At 43.9% G+C, this 21552-nt stretch overlaps 1 protein-coding gene across 2 annotated transcripts in view; it reads left to right on the top strand.

Annotated features, from left to right (window-relative positions):
• The window catches only part of ZBTB44 (zinc finger and BTB domain containing 44), a 54540-nt gene extending 47666 nt beyond the window's left edge, over positions 1-6874 (top strand). The window contains exon 6 of one of the 2 annotated variants that reach the window (XM_084611729.1): positions 1326-6874. In XM_084611729.1, coding sequence (XP_084467855.1) covers positions 1326-1608 — 283 coding nt within the window. In that variant the 3' untranslated portion in view covers positions 1609-6874. The remainder of the gene's footprint in view (positions 1-1325) is intronic. The other variant, XM_084611730.1, reaches the window with a different exon arrangement.
• The last annotated feature ends 14678 nt before the right edge of the window (positions 6875-21552 follow it).

Raw genomic sequence — 21552 nt, 5'->3', positions numbered from 1 at the left:
AGGGTCACTGAATCTCATATCATTGTTCCAGGAAACTGCTCCCTTTTGAATGGACTACATGGAAAAACCAAAGAGTGCCTATACTGGTTTTAGTTATGAATATGTCTGGTGCTGGATATTTGCAAAAAAGTTGACTTTGTATCATGCTCGCACAGAGTAAATCAGGAAATATTGGTAGAGTGTGTGAGACCTTTCCTCTGAGCATGTTCAGCCCCCAGTTTCTGAGAATAAGCTGTAAAGTTATTGTGACAAAAGAGCCAGGACTGGGTGGCTCGGGAGGAAATGAAATTCAGTCCACTTCTTAGTACAGGGAAACCTGCCAAGAGTGACCACTCATGGGAGTTAGCAAAAGTGGTCGCTTGTAAGAAGTGGTCTCTTTAAAGTTTGCAGACCAGATGGTGGTGGTGTTCCATGGCCTCTGCAAGTAGTCACTCATGACAGGCGGTCTCTCTCCAGGGGTGATCGCTAAGGCAGGTTCTACTGTAATAGGATAGGTGTCAGCATCACAAAAAACATTACAGTTGGCATCCTTATTGATAGTTTAGCAGAGAGGCCAAGGATGGAATGGGCTTTTGAAATTGAACTACCCTCAGTCATCTCGAATAGTCCTGTGTCATTGTTGAGGCACGTTGGCGGGGCAACTTGAGGCTCGGCTTTCATTGCTGCTGCCTGTGCTCCATCTGCTCTGTGGATAGAGAGCTATCAGTCCAACTTCTTTACCTTGACCTGTTGGAGCAGTGGTTGTCGTCTGCAGGTCTGTGCGCTGGGTCCTGCACTAACATGCTTTTGTTATACCTTTGTCCCCGTGCCTCAGCCCTGTCTCTTTTGCTTCCTGTATCCTTTTTAATTCCCTTTGACTTTGGACCCCTCCCCTTTGAGAGGAAGGTTGTGTTTGATTCTCTGGTAGTCCCTGCCCCCTCTACAGAGGTTGAATAGACCTGAATTTACCTGCACTAAATTTAGTTTGTTCTTAAAAAAACAAAACTCCAGCACTCCCTTTTTTGGCATGGAAGCATTCCGCACCAGGTGGCGATACTAACATCAACTCCCATCCTCCTCAAGGGGCTCAAACCCAGATACGAAGCTACCCCTGAGGAAATATGGTTGCATAAACCATGAAAATTTGATATCCCAGGTATAGCTTCTCCAAACATGTAAATAAAAACTGAGTTATAACCCTTAGTGAAGCATATTAGTGTGAAGATTGTAGCCCTAGCTGTGATAATAGTTTCTTTATTCCCTGCGCAATGCAGTAGTTAGCATAGCTGTATCTGATGTTTCTTTGAAAGGTTAACATTCTCTTCTGTCCTTTGCCCCTCTTCTAGTGATTTCCTAGTCCCGGACTACTTAAACCAGGAGCAGGAAGAGACCCTCGGGCAATATGAGCTAGGAGAGCATGGGTTTGAAAGCAACTCCTCTGTCCACATGCCTGTCATTTCACAGGTCTCGTCGACTCAGAATTGCGAAAGCACTTTCCCCTTGGGGTCTTTGGGTGGGTTGGCAGAAAAAGAGGAAGACATGCCGGAGCAGCCAAAGACTAATGCCAGTGCCGAGGCAACCAGTGATGACCCCCCGAAATCAGAGCTGTCCTCTATTACTATTGAATAATTCATGGTTTGGTTTCATTTTTGTTCTTTGGAAAGTGCCTGTGTTTGGTCCTGTACATTTTAATTTAATTTTTTTAAACAAAAGGAGGGAGATTTCCCTTTTTACTTTGTAAGCTACACTTTAAACAGAAAACTGCAACAGACGTTACATTATTTTTCATGACTGAATGATCAGTTCTGTGAAAATGTTTAAGACTGAATGCACAATAAGGTCCTGTCAGAGCATCATAGAAGCTGTGATGCACTTCTAAAGAAGAAGCAATCGACTGAAATCACTTCAACTTCCTTCTTCCACAATTAGAACAGCTCATTAAATTTCTAATGCTTCTGCAGACCCTCTGGTAAAGGGAGAGAATCAGAAGACACTTTTAAAATGACCAGTACAAGCATGCATGCTCGCAAGTTAATTAATGAGCAGAGTTTTGACTAACTTTAAGTAGATGTGTTAATCCTCTGCTTAAAATATGGCATGTCCTGTCTTTGTCCTTACTGTTTTTCAAACTGCTTACTATAACCCTTTTTTGGAAATCGTAAGCATTTCTGAAATATAACAGTACTGTCCTTTTAAAAAATGTCTCTTTACAAAAAAATCTCTGAATCAGTTCTGACAAATTGAGTGATGATGCCATGCCAGGTCCTCCCACTTCTGATATTCCACTCCGCTCATTCAAATAACCTATCCTGATTTGCTTATATGGGGCGAGGCATACAGTCAAGGAAAGTATAAATCCATGCAAGCCTGACAAATCTGTCATCACTGTATCTTTCTGTAAAGGAAACCACCTTTAAAAAAAAGAAAACGTGTCCCAGACTAAAATTCTTAAACCTTGGCCAGACTGCTTGCAGTCCTACTCACTTTCCCCTATCATACATATCACTAATCTCCAAAAGCTGGCTAGAGAGAGTTTACAGAAAGGAAAAAACAAGTTGTTCTTCTTTTGTGCATTATTGCACACTTTTGTGCTTATACATATGCATGTATACTTTCTGGGGTTTTTATTAGTCTGTTTTGGACAAAACAACCAATTTATTCTTTTTAGAGGCCAAGTTTCTAACCCAACAGGGGGTTGTTTATAAAAACCCTATATAACAATGTTAAATTGTTCCTGTTCCAAAACATTTTAAACCTTTGCCAAGTTAGTTTATTAAAGGCTGTTACTCCAGCTACGTACACAGCTCAAGCAAGCAATAAAGTGAAAGATTTGCGATTTCATTTTTTCCAGATTTAGAAATGGCTGTAAATTTTGGGTATGGGATTTTCAGAGCAGTGATTCTCATTTTGTTGCAGGCAGTTTGGGCTATAGTAAAGCTTAAAAACTTAAAGGAGGGATTGTATAAATTCTTTGGCTGCTGATGAAATTAACTCTCTTTGATACATAAACAGCTGTGTTCCACAACCCACAGCATGCTGAGAGTTTAAGTATTACCTGACCTTAGTATTCCAAGGGCATGTGTCAGACTCCCTTGGTTTTAGATCTACGTGGTAAACTCATACCATGGGTATGAGTCCCTCTGTCATGCACACATTGGATTGAAAGGAATTCAATCCTTGAGGGGGCCATTTAGGGATCTGGGGCAAAAATTGGGGATTGGTCCTGCTTTGAGCAGGGGGTTGGACTAGATGACCTCCTGAGGTCCCTTCCAACCCTGATATTCTATGATTCTATGAAAGAGAAAAATAGAGAAATGTTTTTAAAAAAGGGAGGGAGAGGAGATGCAGAGCTCAAATGGCAAGACTGATTAGTGTGCAATGACTTCAGCAGTTCTAATGTATCTGTAGAACTATGAAATATCTGCTGATAGCAAATCAGTGTAAAGCTTGTTGCACATTGGTAATATTTTAAAAGGCTTCAATGATAACATACTTACACATTTCTAGTGTTTCTTTAAATAAGTTTTCCCTACCCTGTGTTTATGTTAAAAAAAAAATTTAATAAGATTCCCAGTTTTTTCCAAATTACTGAAGCTACCTTTTCCCTCCTGTCTCATCTGCAGAAAATGTCACAGCTACAATTCATCTTATATGTCTATCTTGGTCTTTTGTAAAGGGCTTGGAGCAGAACAAATTTTTATTCAAGATACTGTACTATGAAATAGGCCAGTATCCATTGAAGGGACTGGATCAGAGGACCAGTCCTCTTCCACTTCTGATTTCTATAATTAAGAATCCAGTGAGTCAGGACAGTGCCTGTTAAATATTTCTTCCCGCGCCCCCCAGTAGTTCAGGATAAAAGTAGGATCTGGTACTAAACTCTAATTCATGATCCTCTTTCTCTGTTACAGAAGCATAAGTCTTCCTTGTACATGACAATTTTTAGTCAGTCATAAGTTAAAAAGCACTTAGGTACACACACAAACTCGTACTTCACAGCTGGCCCACTGTGTATAATGCACAATGAATTAACACATCACACATGGATGGACTTATTCCTTCTGCCAAAAAAAGATGGTTTTCACCCAGGACAGGATCTGTCGTAACACATAATTCACTGATCATGAGATGTGCAAATGCAGAATACACACACCTAGAATAACTGATTTTTAGATGACTTAAAATTTTGTAGGATGGTTAACTGCTGTCTGAAATGCTGTGGAGAACACATTAAAACTTGGTAGCTACAAGGACAGTATTGTAGCTCTAATCTGTTCTTTGGTTGGTATTTGTAATTGTTTCCTGTTAATATATGTATCCCTTCTCCATAGAGAGGAGTCCAAATGAAATGTAAATCTTCTTTCATTTCTCTTTTCCGTGTCTTTCTGGAAGTGCTCAGTTCTTGGGAGTACTAATGTCCCTCAAAGGAGAGATTTAAAATGTTCTAACATTTTACATCAAGCTCTATTGCTGGATATCCAGGTTCTAAAGCGAGATAAATGTCTAAGTAAACTGAAAGCAGCAAGCCTTAGAGTACACTGGGGATTAAACCTGAAACATAACTTCTTTAAAAGATGTTATCAGAGGGGTTTGATTCCTGGGCTGCTTTTTCTAAAAATAGATACAAGGAATTAAGTTATATTTTGGTTAAAAAGTAAGTTGTTCAGAATTTCTTTCAAATAGAGGAGATTCGGTTTACTGAGGCTGTAGTACCCCTGGCAGCAACTGTTGAATTGACAGGTATTCTCCAAAAGTATTCAGAAAGTGGTTTGAGTGCATTTTCCTTTTGCATAATCTTCTGGTGTACAGAGGATGATCAGTGCATTAAGTGGAAAATCCTTCCTTCCCCCACCCACTTACGCTAGAAGAGGGCCCTGACTACCACAGACCATGGATGGTTCTGCTATATGGCAGGGAGCAAGATTCAGGGACATGGATCTGCATTCCCTACATGTTGGACAGTGCCTCAAGGCGGAGGGGAGAGGGTCACCTCTGGCTCCCCTCTCCCCCACAGAGAGGAGAAGGAGGAGGAGCAGTTGCTTCAGCTGTGCGCTGGCCGATTTGGCCAAGTAATAGTTTCCTTTTGATGCTTGTGCACACAGCTCCCCAGCGATGGGGATACATTTGCATTGAGGAGATTAAACTTTCCCCCAGTACTAATTGGAATGTCAGTTTTCTGCAACATAGTTTTATTATCACAGGTTAAAATTTTTGTGTCCCTTATTAGTTTGTCTTTCTCACTACAATTTGAGTTCAGTTGTCAGGCTAGCAAGTACTGTGGTCAAGTCTCTCATACTGAGAGTTTAGTTGACTAGATCTTTGAAAATGGTTCTGGTTTTCACGAGGCTGAAAGGTGTGAACTTAAACTTTTAAAAAAAGTAATAGCTGCCAATGCAGTAGAATATATTTTATAAAACTATGGTCCCTAGGTACCTTATGGTATAAAATTTTATTGTTTTTAAGATATGGCTTTAAGTTTTTATATGTGGGCTTCCGTCATTTCTTGGTTGCTGGTTTTCCCCTCCAGTCCAAAGACTTCAGCGCATGAGAATTTTGCCATCCTGTTTTCAGGGCATACCCTGTAGCATTTTATATGCAATTTGGAGGGGTAGAGGCTTTGTGCACGCTGCCTGGATTGGCTGGCATAGGTAATATGCAGATGTAGGGAGCACCTTCTGTTCCTAGTTCATTGTGGGCAGAAAAAAGTACTGGTCTCACCATCAAATATAGGGTCGGACTGTGCCTCAACCACATCAGAGGTCACCAGCAGAACATAGTTGGTGCAAAATATTCAGAGGGAATAAACCGTAAAACGTGAACTTTTTAAAAAATACAACAGTAATTGTTAACGCTCTGGGTTTTTGTTAACTTGGTGCATGCTACAACAGTCATTCAGTATCCTACAGGGCTCGCCGACAGATCTGGTTGCACTAAAAAATAAAAATAAAAATAAATCAGTTTCTGGGGCTGCCCTCCTGTATGGACACCACAGTCTTCCTGAGGGTTGATAAAGTCCCCAGAGGAGATTTTTGACCATTTTGTTTAGCTGATGCATGCTTTTGATATTCTGACTATAGCCCTGCCTACAAGAAAGTCCTCAGTGGCTTCCTTGCCCTGCTGTTTCAGTGCCTTGACTCTCTGGGCACTGGCCTTTGATGGAATCCTTGAGCGGGGGGAGGGTAAAGCTGGAGGAAAAATGTGAATTAAATTATCATTGGGCTTCTTTGTGTGTTTTAGTAACAGTGCAACCCTTTTAACTGTGCCAGTCTCCAGTCACCAGCCGTATATCCAGTCGTCATCTCATACACAGTACAGCTTCTCTTGTTGACGCTGGTCACCGCTAGATTACTTGGCATGTTTATTGACTTAACAGAAATGTTTTTTGGTTTTGTTTTTAATGTATACGATGTTTAAATACACTTCACATTTTATATAATACTATCTGGCTATTAGTATTTTTCAGGAACCATAGTTCTTGGTGGCTATATATATTTTTGTGACTTTTTTGTAAACTAAGTGCCGTTTCAACGTTACAATCATTTTTAGAGTTCTTGTAATCAATGTGAATATCATGTTTTTTCAAATCTGTTCTGAGCCTGTAGTGTTTGCTTTGTGATCATATGTGTAATGTATATATTCTGTATAGTTACATTGTACTGAAATACTAGCTTGTTTGATATAAGAAAAGTATGTATTGGGTACTTTTTTGCTAGCCTGATTGTTTAATCTTTAAAAAAAATGTTTTGAAATACAAAAAAAAATAAAAATCTCCAAACTGGTCCCCTTATAGGTCAAAATTAGGGGGGGCAGGAGGAGGAAAAACTAGTTTTGAGTGTCTTTGGATAGAAACATGAAGCTAAGATTTTTCATTAAAATATTAATGTTTTATGGAGTATATACTTGCTTTGTGTCGTTACTTTACGTATGCCTAAGAGTACGGACAACAGACTCGATTCAGCTCGGCTGTAAGCAGGTGCAACTCTCAGTGGGATTTCAGCCTTTTATATTAGGGCTGACTTTGGTCTGAAGTAGTTAAATAGGGTGCAAAACTACTGTTTTCAACATCCTGTTCAGAAGGAAGGTAGCTTTAAACGAAGTGAGTATTAATGAGTGACCGCAGAGACTGCCTGAGTAAGGAGTATTATAAAGAAGTACCTGACATCATTTGACTTTCATACATGTGTGTATGATCCTTGCTATTCTTTTGCCATGTGTTCTGGAGGGGGAAGAAAAAAGGCACAGGGAAGGCTTCCTTCCTAATGTGGTTTTCCTGGTGGAACATCACTGGAAACAGGCCTGTTCTGAAAAGAACAATATTTAAAATGTCATTCGATGGAGTCTTTGCAATTGCAGCTACAAGCTTCAATTTGACCATGGCACAAGCTCAGAGGAAGGGGGCTTAAGCTATGCCATCTCTGTCACCCCTTACAGTTAAATTAGGCCTGCTTTGACAAGTCCACACGGCCCTGGCTGTGCTAGAACACTTGGCTCTCCACATGGCTAGGGAACCAGTGTCAAGGCACTTGACTTCTGGAATAGCTTGACTGAAATGTTTAAAACTCTACCCAGCCACCTGCATATTTGCCATTCCTGCTATGGTCTGATGTGACTGCCAAATATGAGCATGCTAGCAGTCCAATCCTTGCTGTGTTCAGCATCTGAACTTGGGATTAGAAAACCAAATGGAAAAGCCAATGAGATTCCAGAGTACAGGGTAAGCATCCATGATGAGCTTTGGAGGGGTGGGTTAGAACAGCTTGAGTTTTACGTATTTTGTGCTCTTACTTTCCCCTTTGAAAACTTTGCCTCGTGACTGGTGTATGGTGTGGGAATCATAATGGATTTTGTTTGGGGAACGGCAGGGTTCTGGTAAAAGTGTTTTGGACAGATTCATGATTTGAGATGGAGGCCTTTACACTCTTCTGGTCATACTGTCCTGAAAATAGGAACCTTAGAAAGTCCCTGGGAAGACATTCAGACTGAAATGGGAAAGGAGCAGTGATTCTGAATGAACTGGCACAAATTAAAAACCAACATTCCAATATATGAGTCTCAGTGTGAACATCTGCTGAGATGAGAAAAGACCAATAGTGTGTGTTCCCTTGGTAGATCTCAGGGTCCAAAGAGGTCACTTGAGTGTGCAGGCAAGCGGACTTTTGCAATACAAATCCAAATATGCTAAACATGCATTTTAATTTGATGTGAAACTTTTTCTATATTAAAGACCTTGCCTTGGCAGTTGTACTCTGTCTTAGGGTGTCTCTACACTATAATGTGAGCCCAGGGTTAGTAAACCTCGAGTTAGCAGACCCTGAGTTTGCTAACCTAGGGCTTGAGCGTCTACACTTATTTGTAACCTCAGGATAGGAATTGCTCCTCCTGCAGGAAAGCAGGCCAGCGGGTGGTACTTAGGTCAAAGAAGAGAAGTTCCTTTCTTCATCCAGGCTCTGCCACATAGTTCCAGCAATTGCTCAGGAAATCCAACCTGTGACCACAGAGCCCATTGTGAATAACTTCTCAGTGCAGAATCAGTGGGGGCAGCACTGGCTCATACCAAGGTTAGTTATATGACCCTCAATATTTGTTGGGTCAGTGTATTAATGACTTCAGTGCGTTCCAGCCTTGAAGAGACAGTGCCCTGTTCTAGGAGATATGATTAAGACTATGTCCAAGGGCTGATGGCTGTGGGTCTGCTGCCAAGGTGATAGACATAGAATGCAATGGAAGGGTTGGTGGATGTTATTCCCCAGGGAAAAGAAACTCCCAGCTGAGAACAAATGTCATGTGAAATAGAGCATGGATGATAGAGGAGACGGGTCTTGCTTTCATGGTCAAATCACTACGAGTTTCCTGAAACATTCTGATGAAAATGAAATTTTGACAAAAAATGGAAACACCTTTTTTTTTTTTTTTCCAAAAAGGATCATATATTCCACCTCCAACTTTAGTGCTTTTCCCATGACGGCATAAAATGACCCCCTTTTAAAAGCTTGACCCTGCACGTTGAAGGCAACGGGTAACACTGACACTGGCTTCAAAGGACCAGGAGCAGCCACTGCAGCCCCAGTTCATCAAAGCATTTAACCACGTGCTTCAAATCATCCTTATTCAGCAACACACTGTTATCTTGTGCTTGCGTGCTTTGCTGATTTGGGGCCTTAATGCGAGTAGCTTCTCTAACTTGTTTTCATCTGAGCGATCTTGAACTTCAGTTTTTAAAGGGCTTCATGGAAACTACATTAGATATTGGACTGGAAACCCCAGAAGAAGCGGCAATAAGGTGGACCAAGATAACATGGAAACGCACAATAGAAGCAGAATAGAAAGCTATCAGAATTACATGGGAAGAAGCTAAGACTGCAGCAGGAGCCCAGCAAAGAGGGAAGGCAGTGATGAAGACCCTATGTTCTGCATTGAATAGAGAGGCATGAGAGAGAGAGAGATGGAAACTATATTATTGTTAGGTTTCAGAGTAACAGCCGTGTTAGTCTGTATTCGCAAAAAGAAAAGGAGGACTTGTGGCACCTTAGAGACTAACCAATTTATTTGAGCATGAGCTTTCCTGAGCTACAGCTCACTTCATCAGTGAAGTGAGCTGTAGCTCACAAAAGCTCATGCTCAAATAAATTGGTTAGTCTCTAAGGTGCCATAAGTCCTCCTTTTCTTTATATTATTGTTAGTGTGTATTTACATGAAAACAGACCCATGAACTGTAGAATAAAATCCCGCAGAAAGAAGAGTCTGAAGCACTGCATAATAGACAACAGAACTTTAAAAAAGGAAGAAAAAAAATCCCCTCCAAGTTCAGACTTCATCTTTCCCACAGTTTAACAAAAAATGCCTTTATGTAACGTTGGAGCTATAGTGATCAGTTTCAGGGTTGACGTGACAATAATTATAAACAACTGTTATGTAACCTCTTAGTTGATTGAGCTGAAATTAATAAATTTAAAGGAAAAGACAAACAAAAAAAGAGTCCCTTTAGGGAGCTTATGTTTTAAATAAATAAAAATCTTTCAGGTTGACCTTTTTTGCAAAGTTAATGCAAACCCTGGATGAAAAAGCTGCTTGAGGAATAGTTGGCCAAAGGCGCTGCTCTTTAAAAACACTATTTATGTTAAAGGGAGAACCTTGTTTTAAGAGCTAGACACATTTGAGTCTGAAACAGGGCGGTGGTGTTTAATAGTTCATTTTTATGTCAGTTTTGTTTACTTTGTTTAAAACACTTTTTAAAAATTTTTAACATGGGAGCTAGGTGTAAATCAGCCAGGTCCATTGCCTACAATGGAGATACACCTACTGAGGATATGGCCTATATATATATAATTCCCCCTTTGTTTGCCTTTTGCCATCTGGAAAACATTTCCAGGTTTTTGAGTGGAGCTCAAGTCAACATGGCTGGCCTGTGCCAACTGTCTCAGGCTTGCAGGGCGTGGACTATGGGGGTATTTAACTGCGGTGTAGATGTTCAAACCCGGGCTCTGGGACTTGGGGAGGGGAGCCTGAGTCCAATTCAGCTGACATGGGGCAGCGGCGGGCGTTTAATTGCAGTGTAGACATACCCTAGGAAGCCAAGACTGAATTTATGCTTTTCTGTCTCCAGAGGTGTTTCATTAGCACAGTTACCCGTGACATGTTCTACTGCGTGCTGCTTACTGAATCAACTCAAGCAATCCAAATCCCTTTCCAAACAGACCCCGATTAACCTCATTCTTCCACACTTCCTTTAGCCCTTTATGTCCTGTGCACAGCCACACCGTTCAAGAGGGAGCCGGATAAACTAATTGAGTGAATTTAGTGTCTCTGTGCAATGTAGATGTTCTTATTTGATTTGAATCTGTTCAGTTACATTTGGTTTTCTGCTGTTTATTGTTTAAATGACAAGACCCTACTTTGTAATAGTTCCCAGAGGTGGAGTTCTATGGCATTTAAATCAGGGGATGTGGACTCAGGGGGCCTGGGTTCTCTGCCATCAATTTGCTGTGTGACTTGAGTAAGTCACTTCGTCAGTCCTTGCCTGTGTAAAATGAGGATAATGAGACCTTGCCTTTATTTGCAAAATTCTTTGAGATCTTTGGAGGAAAGGTGCTGTGTCAATGTAAAGGCCACACTTAAGGGTGCTGTTATGAATGTGTTTGCTAAGGGTAAAATTTGCCCCTCTGTATTTTCTAAATCCCACTTAAGCCCTGTTTTGAGGATGTAAGTGGTGCATGGGCGTTGTGCTGGCCCTCTGCTCGGGGGTGAATTTCACCCTAGATACGTTCATGTTCTGGCTGCAACATGTCCTCACTAGTGCTGTTTAGTCACTTGGACACTGCAGTGATTGGCCTGGCATTAAACCTAAATGAATGGATTGATCACAGCAGTATGCTGATTGTCTGTGCAAGTCTGATCTTAACAGGAGACGCATCCTGCCACCTCCAGCAGGTCAAGTCCCTGACTTAAGCAAATAGTTTTGAAGTATTCCTGTGTAATTTCTTGCAGTTTTGCTTAACCTTTCAACTCTCTCTTCTACTGATATTCAGCGTGGTCCAGCAGTTAGGGCACTGAATTGGAATTCAGTAGGCCATCTGCCACTGCATGAACTTAGGTAAGTCACGCCACCTGTCTGCCTCAGTTTCCCCACCCACCTTCATCTTGTCTACTTAGTACCTGCCCTGAAGAGCTTAGTCTCTTTTATTAGGTGTATGTACAGCACTGGCACGACTGGTCACAATCTTAGCTGGACAATCTGGGTGCTACTGTCATGCTAATAATAATAATGATTTGGCTGATTATTTTTAGTTGCTCCTTTGATTGCTTACTTGAGTGAGAGCTCACCAGGGGTCAGGAGTTACTCTCCAATTTTCTTACAGCAGGAATTTTCTTTAAAGCCCTTCATAAGCGGTGTCCTCCAAACATGGCTATAATAAGCAAGCCATAAAAATGTGTGATGTTGCCTGGCTGGTGGAAATGTGTGATTAAGGACATATCCAATTGTGACGCATGACTGGAAAGCGTTAAGCATCCTGCAGGATAAATAACTTAAATTCAACCCTTAAAGACATATGGAGAGATAATGTTTGTGTTTTTCTTTATTTACATATATATGGTAGTGGTCAACAATGTAATCAAACAGTCCCTGTCTATGCTGTATTCTGTTACTTCAGAGATCAAAAGGACATCTTAACATTTAAATTAACTGTAAACATAGGATATGCTGTATTCATCTCCCTTTTGAATATGCTGTATTCATCTCCCATCTGTGAATGGTGGAAAAACAGGCAATTGCCTTATGTTAATAATTACCTGCGATGCTTAGGAAATGGGTCCACTTCAAATTTCCCATGAGTGCCTATTGTTCATGAAGGACTCTGAGCTGTCACAAGAGAGCCTGAAACTGTATAAAAGTAATAGCTTGGGTCCTGATCCTGTGATCTCAGATCTGCTTGAGGCTTCATGCAGGGGAAGTCTAAGCCACAAGGACTGAGATCCTGGACTCTGGACCACTCTGAATATAAACACTGGACTATAACCTATGAACTATTTTGGAAATAACTCTTTGCATCTACAAAGCTCTCCATCTCTGCCATGAATCTGAATCTCAAGATTGTACTCAAGTCTGTATGTATACTGATCTTTTAACCAATACTCTCTCTCTCCTTTTTAAATAAATTTTAGTCTAGTTAGTAAGTAAGTAAGTAGTTAGTAAGAATTGGCTGTAAGCATATATTTGGGTAAGATCTAGAATATTCATTAACTTGGGAGGTAATGTGTCCAATCCTTTAGGATTGGTAGAACTTTTTTATATGATGAATAAGATTTTCAGTAATCCTCATCGTATTTGACTTGGGTGTCTGGGTGAAGGCCTGAGGCTGGGTTACTTTAAGAGAACTGCATTGATGGCTTCTGGGTAACCAGTAAGGTATTATAGAAGCTGTTTTGTGCTGGTTTGGTAAATCTAAGTGTTGGAATATCCACCAGCTTTGGGGATTGTCTGCCCCGTTCTTTGCAGTTCACCCTAATCAAGTGACCTCAGTTGGCTCCCCTGGGACTCCGGTCACACCAATATAAATTATAAAACTATATACGTCCTATGAATTTAGAGCTGCTGAAAGATTGACACAGCCCTGGGGACTGATTTTCCTCCACAGAACAGGTTACAGCGGAGACCACTGTAGTGCAAGTTTCTCCAGACTGCCTCGTTGCTCTGCCTCAACCCTGACCTGAAATGACCTAGACTGAGCAGATCACTGGTCATTCTGTCCTTGGAGCGCCAATGGGACGGCGTCACAAGTGCCAGTTGCCAGGGTCCTTTTTCTTGGTGATGTAGGCGCCTGTTTATTGAGATCCACCAAACTCATTAACACACAGTGTGCGCAGAGTGGTACGAGACATACAAGGAGGTATAGTTTGTGCTCTCAGGATCTCACGGGCTACATACAGAGGCATTCTGGGTTTTGCATGGCTCTGCTCTGAGCAATCAAATTCCATGTTTTAAGAGCTACGTTGGTTTCGAATTAGTTGCCAAAAACAGCATTTGAAAAACAAAGTGGGTTTTACTTATTCCTATAAACTCAAATACCTTGACAGATTACTCTGATGTGTTTTCTAAAAACTTGGCATGTGGATTGATATTGTAGATGCCAAGTGACTGCCCAGGGTGAATTGGTCTGACATGTGTAGCCTGGAAAAACAGAAGCATCGAACGGGAAAGCTGGCAGACTCCTAATGGCATGCACAGGGCTGATGAGCCTGAAGAGAACAACTGTCCTCCACACATCTGGGGTCTCTCGTGGTTGGCCCTAGCAGGTAACAGCCACACAAGCCCCGAGTGGTAAGTATGTACATGCAGCACGTTGACTGATAAAGTGGAATGAGCGGTAACATGGGATGGGGCCAGACTCTGTACAGAGAGAACCAGTCTGCTCAGGTCAGGTTTTCAGTACTTCATTGTATGTTTATTTCCCCCATGTCCCGTTTGGAGCCCTGAAAATCCTTTCTGATGTTCCTGCTTTTGATGCCCTTTTCTTCCCAAAATAAGCCAGATGGACTATGATCCACCCAGCACCGACCTAAGAGACCCATGGGAGCCCATCTATGCTTCCCCAATTGTCCCATAGCATGAGGCACCCTCTCCTTCCACTGCCTGAGTGTGTTGCCTCCTCAGTGCACTCAGACCCTGCCTGTCCAGGAGCCCAGGCTCTCCAGTTTGGCAATGCAGAGCCATTAGCGGCTAGCTGAGCCCACTGGATTTTTCCACTCCAAATCTAGTGGTTGGGTTTACAGAGATATGGACCCAACACCAAACCCTGGATCTAAGCACCGCCAGACTTCTTGGGGGTGGCTCATCCAAACCCATGCGCAAGGTCAGAAGGTTTGCAGGTGTACCCTGACTTCATAGCAAAGTGAACCAAGCCCCTGTTTGCTTTGGGCTGTTTGGAAACTGACACAATTTAGTGGCATGAGCTCATCTCTTGATTTAATATTCCCTGGTAGCGGGGGTTGTTTTGGTTTGGCTTTTCTTTTTTGTGTTGCGGGGGACAGGTTGTTCTTGCTTTGTTTCAGTTTGCATCTGTAACACATCAAGTGCTTCCACACAGAGGAGGTAGCCTGTAGTTTTCCACGTACAATCTCTCTGCTTCCACTCCGCTCAGTGCATGGAGATGTTTGTTCTATGCTAAAACAGCGGGGCAGGCAAAACCGCAAGTAAATCAGACTGTGAGTTTTTTTCCACTTTTAATAACAGTTTACTATTCTGTAAGTGCATATAAAGCATATGTCCCGTTCATCTAGCCAAGGAGCTTGATAGTCCATCAGCAAGAACTACCATAGGTCTAGGGAGACTGATTTATACAAGCGAGAATACACATGCCAGGAGCTGGCAGCAACTTGCTCCTTCTTCTTCTTTTTTTTTTTTAAACAACTTGGCAAATCCTCTTCTTCTCCTTCATCCAAACTTTTGCCTTTTATAGTCGTTGAATAATGCTTTTTATTTCTGGAAAAAATGTATATAGTAACATTTTTCATCAGCCATTTTTCTTCCTTTTCTGAACAATATGGGGTGCAGAGAACCCTAGCTACACAACAGTCAGTTGCTGATTGAACCCCCCCCCCCCCCCCGCATGAACAGTCATACGCACTGTAACCTGCGCACCGTGCCTGGAATGCACACCCTCCGGCATGGACTCACGCACTCTCTCTTGTACGGGCTTAGACATGTGCACATCCACACACACACACACACAAACGCACCACACTCATGCAACCCCTGGCACCCATTCTCATGCTCACATGCGTGAGCATACATAAACGTACATTCGTATGTATGTGTACAGACATACAGGTATATTAACTCATGCACGGACTCATGGAGATCAGTACCCCCACCCCCCGATCCCTGCATACTGGTACATGCACAGCATCAGCCATCGTCTCATCCACGTTTCAACTTTTCTTGCCCACTTGGACTTACACGTTTGCAATTTTTCCACACATGCAGGGACACATTCAGATGTGGATGGACAGATCCTCAGACACACATTATTAGACACACACTGTCTCACACAAGCATATAGATTTATGATTTGTTGTGAGTGGAAAACAGCTGGGTCAGGTTAATCAAATACAGCAGAAGATTTAAGGCCAAATATTGAAAAGCAGTGTCTGGTAGTGAGGGGAAATTCTTAAAAGCACAATGGTTTCATGGCTCTGTGCCAGCACAAGAAGATGTGTGTCTGGCTACGCTAAACATCAGCACTAGGTCTGTTTCACTCCAGGAGTGCTCTCAGATGTCGGGGGGGAGGGCAAAATCCATGTTGGGTTTGGCCCCACGCACCAGGGACGTCATTTTGGAGCACTGGCGTTTCAGAGGGGGATGCTGAGTTGCATAGCATGGGAACTGCAGCAAAGGGAATTACAGTTAACCCCCTGCTCATGCCACAGTCGATCAGAACGCTGCTTCCCTGTCATGTGTTTTCTGTCTGTCCCTTCCCATCCTTGCCAATGACTAAGATGTGTGTTTGCTACCATGACAGTAAGTGTGACTAAATGACCCAAACAGCTAAGTCTCCTGTGTGGTACAGCTGAATACCAGATACTGCAAAGCTGAATGGGTCAAGGTGATAGAACTTTTTACCCTGAGGTCGCTGGTTTACAGCCAGACCAGACTGGGAGTGACTGTGACCAATTGATGGTTGTTCTGTAGCCTACATGGAATGAGTTGGTGGATTCTCAGTCCAGTTGCTGGGCATCCACGTTGTAAGAATCATCCCTTCAGCTGTCTCTAATTCACCCCCTTCTTGGCAGCCTCTGCAGAGAGCCCAATGAGTTGAATGGCCACAGAGCCTGGACTCCCATCATTCCCCTGATTTGGGTCTGTCCAGTTCAGGGTAACAGCACATTAGCAGGGACAGAGGGGGGTGGACACTTGCATTACCGTTGCCCGGGCTATACCTGTTCGCTGGCTAACCGGAGTGCCTAATTCTGCAGGGCTGTCAATTCAGTCTGTCTCACAAGTGCCGTAAGGGCTGGAAAGGTTTGGAAATAATCAACTGCAGAGGAAATAATTTCATCTCAGGATTCTGCTGGCTGACGATGCTCACAATTTATGATGCCCCGGAAGCTGAGGCTGGGATTATTTCTGTGCGACTCCCACAGCTGCTGCTTGGCAGCGCCGTGACTGTGTTAGAAATGACTGAACTAGATCAATACAAGCAGAGCTGACCTATAAACATCCATGAGCCTGAGTGCTGGGGCTCAATTTAGTTGAGTACGGATGGGAGCCACTCCTTTCCCTGCACCTCCGTCTCCTTCTGTCCATAGGTAGTGCTGCCTGGGTGGAACTGCCTCCTCCTTGACCCCATGATTCCTCTGTTCCCATCTGGCAGATGGGACATGCTGCTCTGCAGTGACTTCTCTTCTCCCAGAGAAGACCTGCATCTCCTAGTCTCTCATGCCCTGACTGATGTTGGTTGGGCAAAAGAGGTAGTCCATTTCCTCATGTGGGACACCTGGCTTGGAAGAAAGGCAGGTCTAGTGGGAGGGCACTGGGCTGAGCCTCAAGAGACCTGGGATCAATTCGTCCTTGGCCAAGACAGTTAATCTACCCCATGCCTCAGTTCCCCATAGCACTTCCCTGCCTCTCGGTGGTGCAATGAGGATAAATCCGTTCATGATTGTGGGCTGCTCAGACTCTCTGGTGAGGGAAGCCAGGTAAGTACCTGCATAGATTGGGAGGTGTGTTGTGCTCCCCTCCGCTGATTGGCTGACATAGAGCCCAGGGATTCTCTACCTGGCTCTGCCACTGACTACCTGTGATATAAAGAGCAAATTGTGTAACCTTACTGGGCCTTGGTTTCCCAGCTTACTATATAACCAAGTGCTTTGTGGAAGCACTTGGCGATCGTCAGATGAAAGGCACAGTGTAATTGCAGAGTATTCTATGCATTACATGAAGAGATCATCAATGTGCCTGCTCGTTAAAGAACCTGTAACAAAAGCTCATTTCTGACAGGCGTGGTTTTGTCTGGGCATCCACATTCTGTTTCTTTGTAGGTAGATGAGCCTTGGCAGGTATAGAGTATGTGCTGAACACATGGTCTACAGAGATGAGAACCAGCTGCTTCTTCCAGATGTTTCATTCCTCTTTCCTGTTTGTTGCACTTCAGGATAGGAACCTCTTCAGCTGTGTGAGACACTCACTGTTCTAGGATCTCTGGGGGTGGAGGGGAGAGATTAGTCTTGTGTGATGTCAGCAAGAAATGGAAGCAGAAACAAAGTTTCCCACTTTTGTGGGGACATGCTTGAAGGGACTTGGAGCTCTGGCTCTTCCCGTTGTTCATGTGTTTGCCTGCTGTGAGATAAGAGAGGCCAGAAAGGAGAGCTGCGAATTACAACTGAAAACACTGATGTTCTTTCCGTGCTCATATTGTCCTGGCAGCGTTCATGGTGGGCAAATGGAACTGGATACAATAGAATCCTCAGGTTTCAGAGTAGCAGCCATGTTAGTCTGTATTCGCAAAAAGAAAAGGAGGACCTCCTGGCTCAATCCTTGCTCAGAACTTAGACCCAGTTCAGATCCCCTTTAGGCGTTGTCTGCTGGAGCCTCGCAAGGGAGCTTAACGCCCTTCGTCAAGCCTCATTTTACCATGCATAAGCGCAGCTCGGAGGTCTGTGTAAATGGGGCAGTAGGCAATAATAGGGGATGTTTACTCTGCATCACAAGGGGTGGCTGCAGTTTGTGGTGACGTACCCAAGCTAGCTAACTCGGGTGCCAGACGAAGTGAAGCCATGACAGCATGCGCTCCAGCATGGACTGTTCAAGTTCACTCAGGACCCCGGGTGATTACTTGCATGCTGCTGCAGCTTCACTTCTCCAGTCCCTGAGCTGGCCCAATTAAAGCTAGCTTGGGTAGGTCTAGGGAAGCTACAGTCCCATCCCGTGATTGCGGTGGACACATACCCTTGGAGACTTGCACAAATGTGGGGTAATTTCCCCCTGTTGTTTTAATTGGGGGGGGGGAGAGAATGACTTCTGTGCTCTGGTTGGGGCTGGCGTGATATGGAGAGTCTGTTCTCAACCACTCTCAGTAGGACCAGGAAGCACCAGAAACCTAACTGGGGAGAGCCGTTCTTGTGAGCTTGCCAGCCCAGTTTTGCAGACTTGAGCTTTGGATAAGCAGTCCTTGTTTTGAACCAACTTTGGATGGTCTGGGAAGCTTACCTAACACTTGGTAGGATCCTTCTCTGAGAATTGTGTCATGTGGAGGGAAGGGAAAATATTTTCACCATGCAGGAGCTTTTCATTCTAGTTGTTGGAGCTGGGGGTCCCGATGGATGTGCATAGAAATATTTTTACAGATGTCAGAGGTGTGGTATCCGGGACTGTGGTTTGTCCCCTTGGAATATCTCACGCTATTAATGCTTTTCTACTGTGGATCACAAAGCTCTCTAATGAAGTGGATAAGCATTGCTAACTCTGCCCCAAAGCGGATGGGACACTGAGTCTCAGAGATTGACACGACTAGGCCCATCTGCAAGGAAGTTGATGGAAAGCTGGGGTCTCCTGAGCACCAATCTTGTGCTCTATCTCCTGGGCCTGGCCATATCTATCTCACAGGTAAGGGCCACATGCAAAGTTCTAATTCAGAGCTGGGCCTGAACATTTGCTATAGCTTGGGGGCGATTGCAGGTCTAAGATTTCACATCAGACCGCACCTCTGATCCGGACATTTCAAAAACCCTTTGGTAGCTGAAATAGAATCATCATAGAATATCAGGGTTGGAAGGGACCTCAGGAGGTCATCTAGTCCAATCCCCTGCTCAAAGAAAGACCAATCCCCAACTAAATCATCCCAGCCAGGGCTTTGTCGAGCCTGACCTTAAAAACCTCAAAGGAAGGAGAATCCACCACCTCCCTAGGTAACGCATTACAGTGCTTCACCACTCTCTTAGTGAAATACTGTTTCCTAATATCCAACCTAGACCTCCCCCACTGCAACTTGAGACCATTACTCCTTGTTCTGTCATCTGCTACCACTGAGAACAGTCTAGATCCATCCTCTTTGGAACCCCCTTTCAGGTTGTTGAAAGCAGCTACTAAATCCCCCCTCATTCTTCTCTTCCGCAGAGTAAACAATCCCAGTTCCCTCAGCCTCTCCTCGTAAGTCATGTGTTCCAGTCCCCTAATCATTTTTCTTGCCCTCCGCTGGACTATCTCCAATTTTTCCACATCCTTCTTGTAGTGTGGGGCCCAAAACTAGACACAGTACTCCAGATGAGGCCTCACCAATGTCGAATAGAGGGGAACGATCACGTCCCTCCATCTGCTGGCAATGCCCCTATTTATACAGCCCAAAATGCCATTGGCCTTCTTGCCACCAAGGGCACACTGTTGACTCATATCCAGCTTCTCATCCACTGTCACCCCTAGGTCCTTTTCTGCAGAACTGCTGCCTAGCCATTCGGTCCCTAGTCTGTAGCGGTGCATGGGATTCTTCCGTCCTAAGTGCAGGACCCTGCACTTGTCCTTGTTGAACCTCATCAGATTTCTTTTGGCCCAAACCTCTAATTTGTCTAGGTCCCTCTGTATCCTATCCCTACCCTCCAGTGTATCTACCTCTCCTCCCAGTTTAGTGTCATCTGCAAACTTGCTGAGGGTGCAATCCACACCATCCTCCAGATCATTAATGAAGATATTGAACAAAACCAGCCCCAGGACCGACCCTTGGGGCACTCCGCTTGATACCGGCTGCCAACTAGACATGGAGCCATTGATCACTACCCATTGAGCCTGAGGATCTAGCCAGCTTTATAGACACAGAAATATAGAAATAAACACAGCTTCAGGAGCAAAGAGCCTTGTTTTGGTTTGTTTTTTTGTGGGAGTTAAACCACGCATAGTACAGAGCAGCGAAACTGGTGGAAGACCCCCAAAGAGAACTGGCGCTGGGATCCGTCCCTCCCACACGCTCGGCTCAGGAAGAACAACGTGCAGCTGCCAAATTTCCCCATTAAAATGTTGAGTTCCCTCTCCCCGCACCAACCAAATAAAGCTTGATTGAAACGAGCCGTTTTCATCTTCAGTGCTGCGATGTTTTGTTCCTGACTGTGAGTCAATGATTTTTCCAGTCCCTCCCCCATGATAAACAAGTGCAGGCTGAATGTGGCCCAAAGGAAAATGTGATTCCCTGCCACATGCCTCCCCACTACCAATAATAACCATATGGCCGCTCCCAGATCCCCTCTTTCCAACCAGCAGAAGCGCAAGCAAGAATTAGCCCTGGCACATACATAACAGGGGCTGAACCCAGCATTGCCTGCAGCTGGGCTGTGCACACCCACTAAACACAATCCCATCCTGCCACAATCACAGAGCCTTGTGCTGTGGCCCGAGTAGCTCTCCCAAGCTAAGCAGGGTTGGGTTGAGGGGGTGCTTGAATGGGAGATCTATGAAAAAGGAGCCGTGCCGCTGGGATGGCTCTGAGATGCTTTTTTGTTGCATGCTAGGGCAACCGTGTGCAATTCTGTATGCCTGCAGCAAGTAATTTGATGGGCATGTATACAGGGGATTTTTAGGACCAACTTCTCCCACCAGACCTAGAGCAGTGGTTTTCAACCTGTGGTCGACAGACCCCTTGGGGGGGGTCTGCAGACTATGTCTAAGATTTCCAAAGGGGTCCACACCTTCATTCAAAAATTTTTAGGGGTCCACAAATGGAAAAAAAAGGTTGAAAACCACTGACCTATAGGGACAATCAAGGATGTATAGCATTACGGCCCCCTCCAGCCAGAAAGCCAAAAGGCAAAGAATCCATCAGTCAAGCCCTGTATCTAAAGTCCCTGTCTGCCCACATTTTGCAAGTGCTCACAGGCCACCCATTGCAGCCCCACAGAGGGTGGGGACAAGGCCCATGAAGCTACTATGTCCTAAAGTGGCCCTTTAGTTGCAGTGACATCTGCCTCCTTCGTAGGTTGAGCTGCCTAGATGCTACCTGCAGGTTGAAGTTCTATGTATCTCATTCTCAGGAGTTCGGAAAAGTCCAACAATTGTTTGTCTGTTTTTGCGGGGGCGGGGAGGGCCCTGATACAGAA

Source organism: Lepidochelys olivacea, assembly GCF_965140295.1.
Source record: "Lepidochelys olivacea isolate rLepOli2 genome assembly, chromosome: 22".
Classification (NCBI taxonomy): Eukaryota; Metazoa; Chordata; order Testudines; family Cheloniidae; genus Lepidochelys; species Lepidochelys olivacea.
Note: the sequence above shows the minus strand (reverse complement) of the source record. Positions and strands in the feature narration are given on the sequence as shown.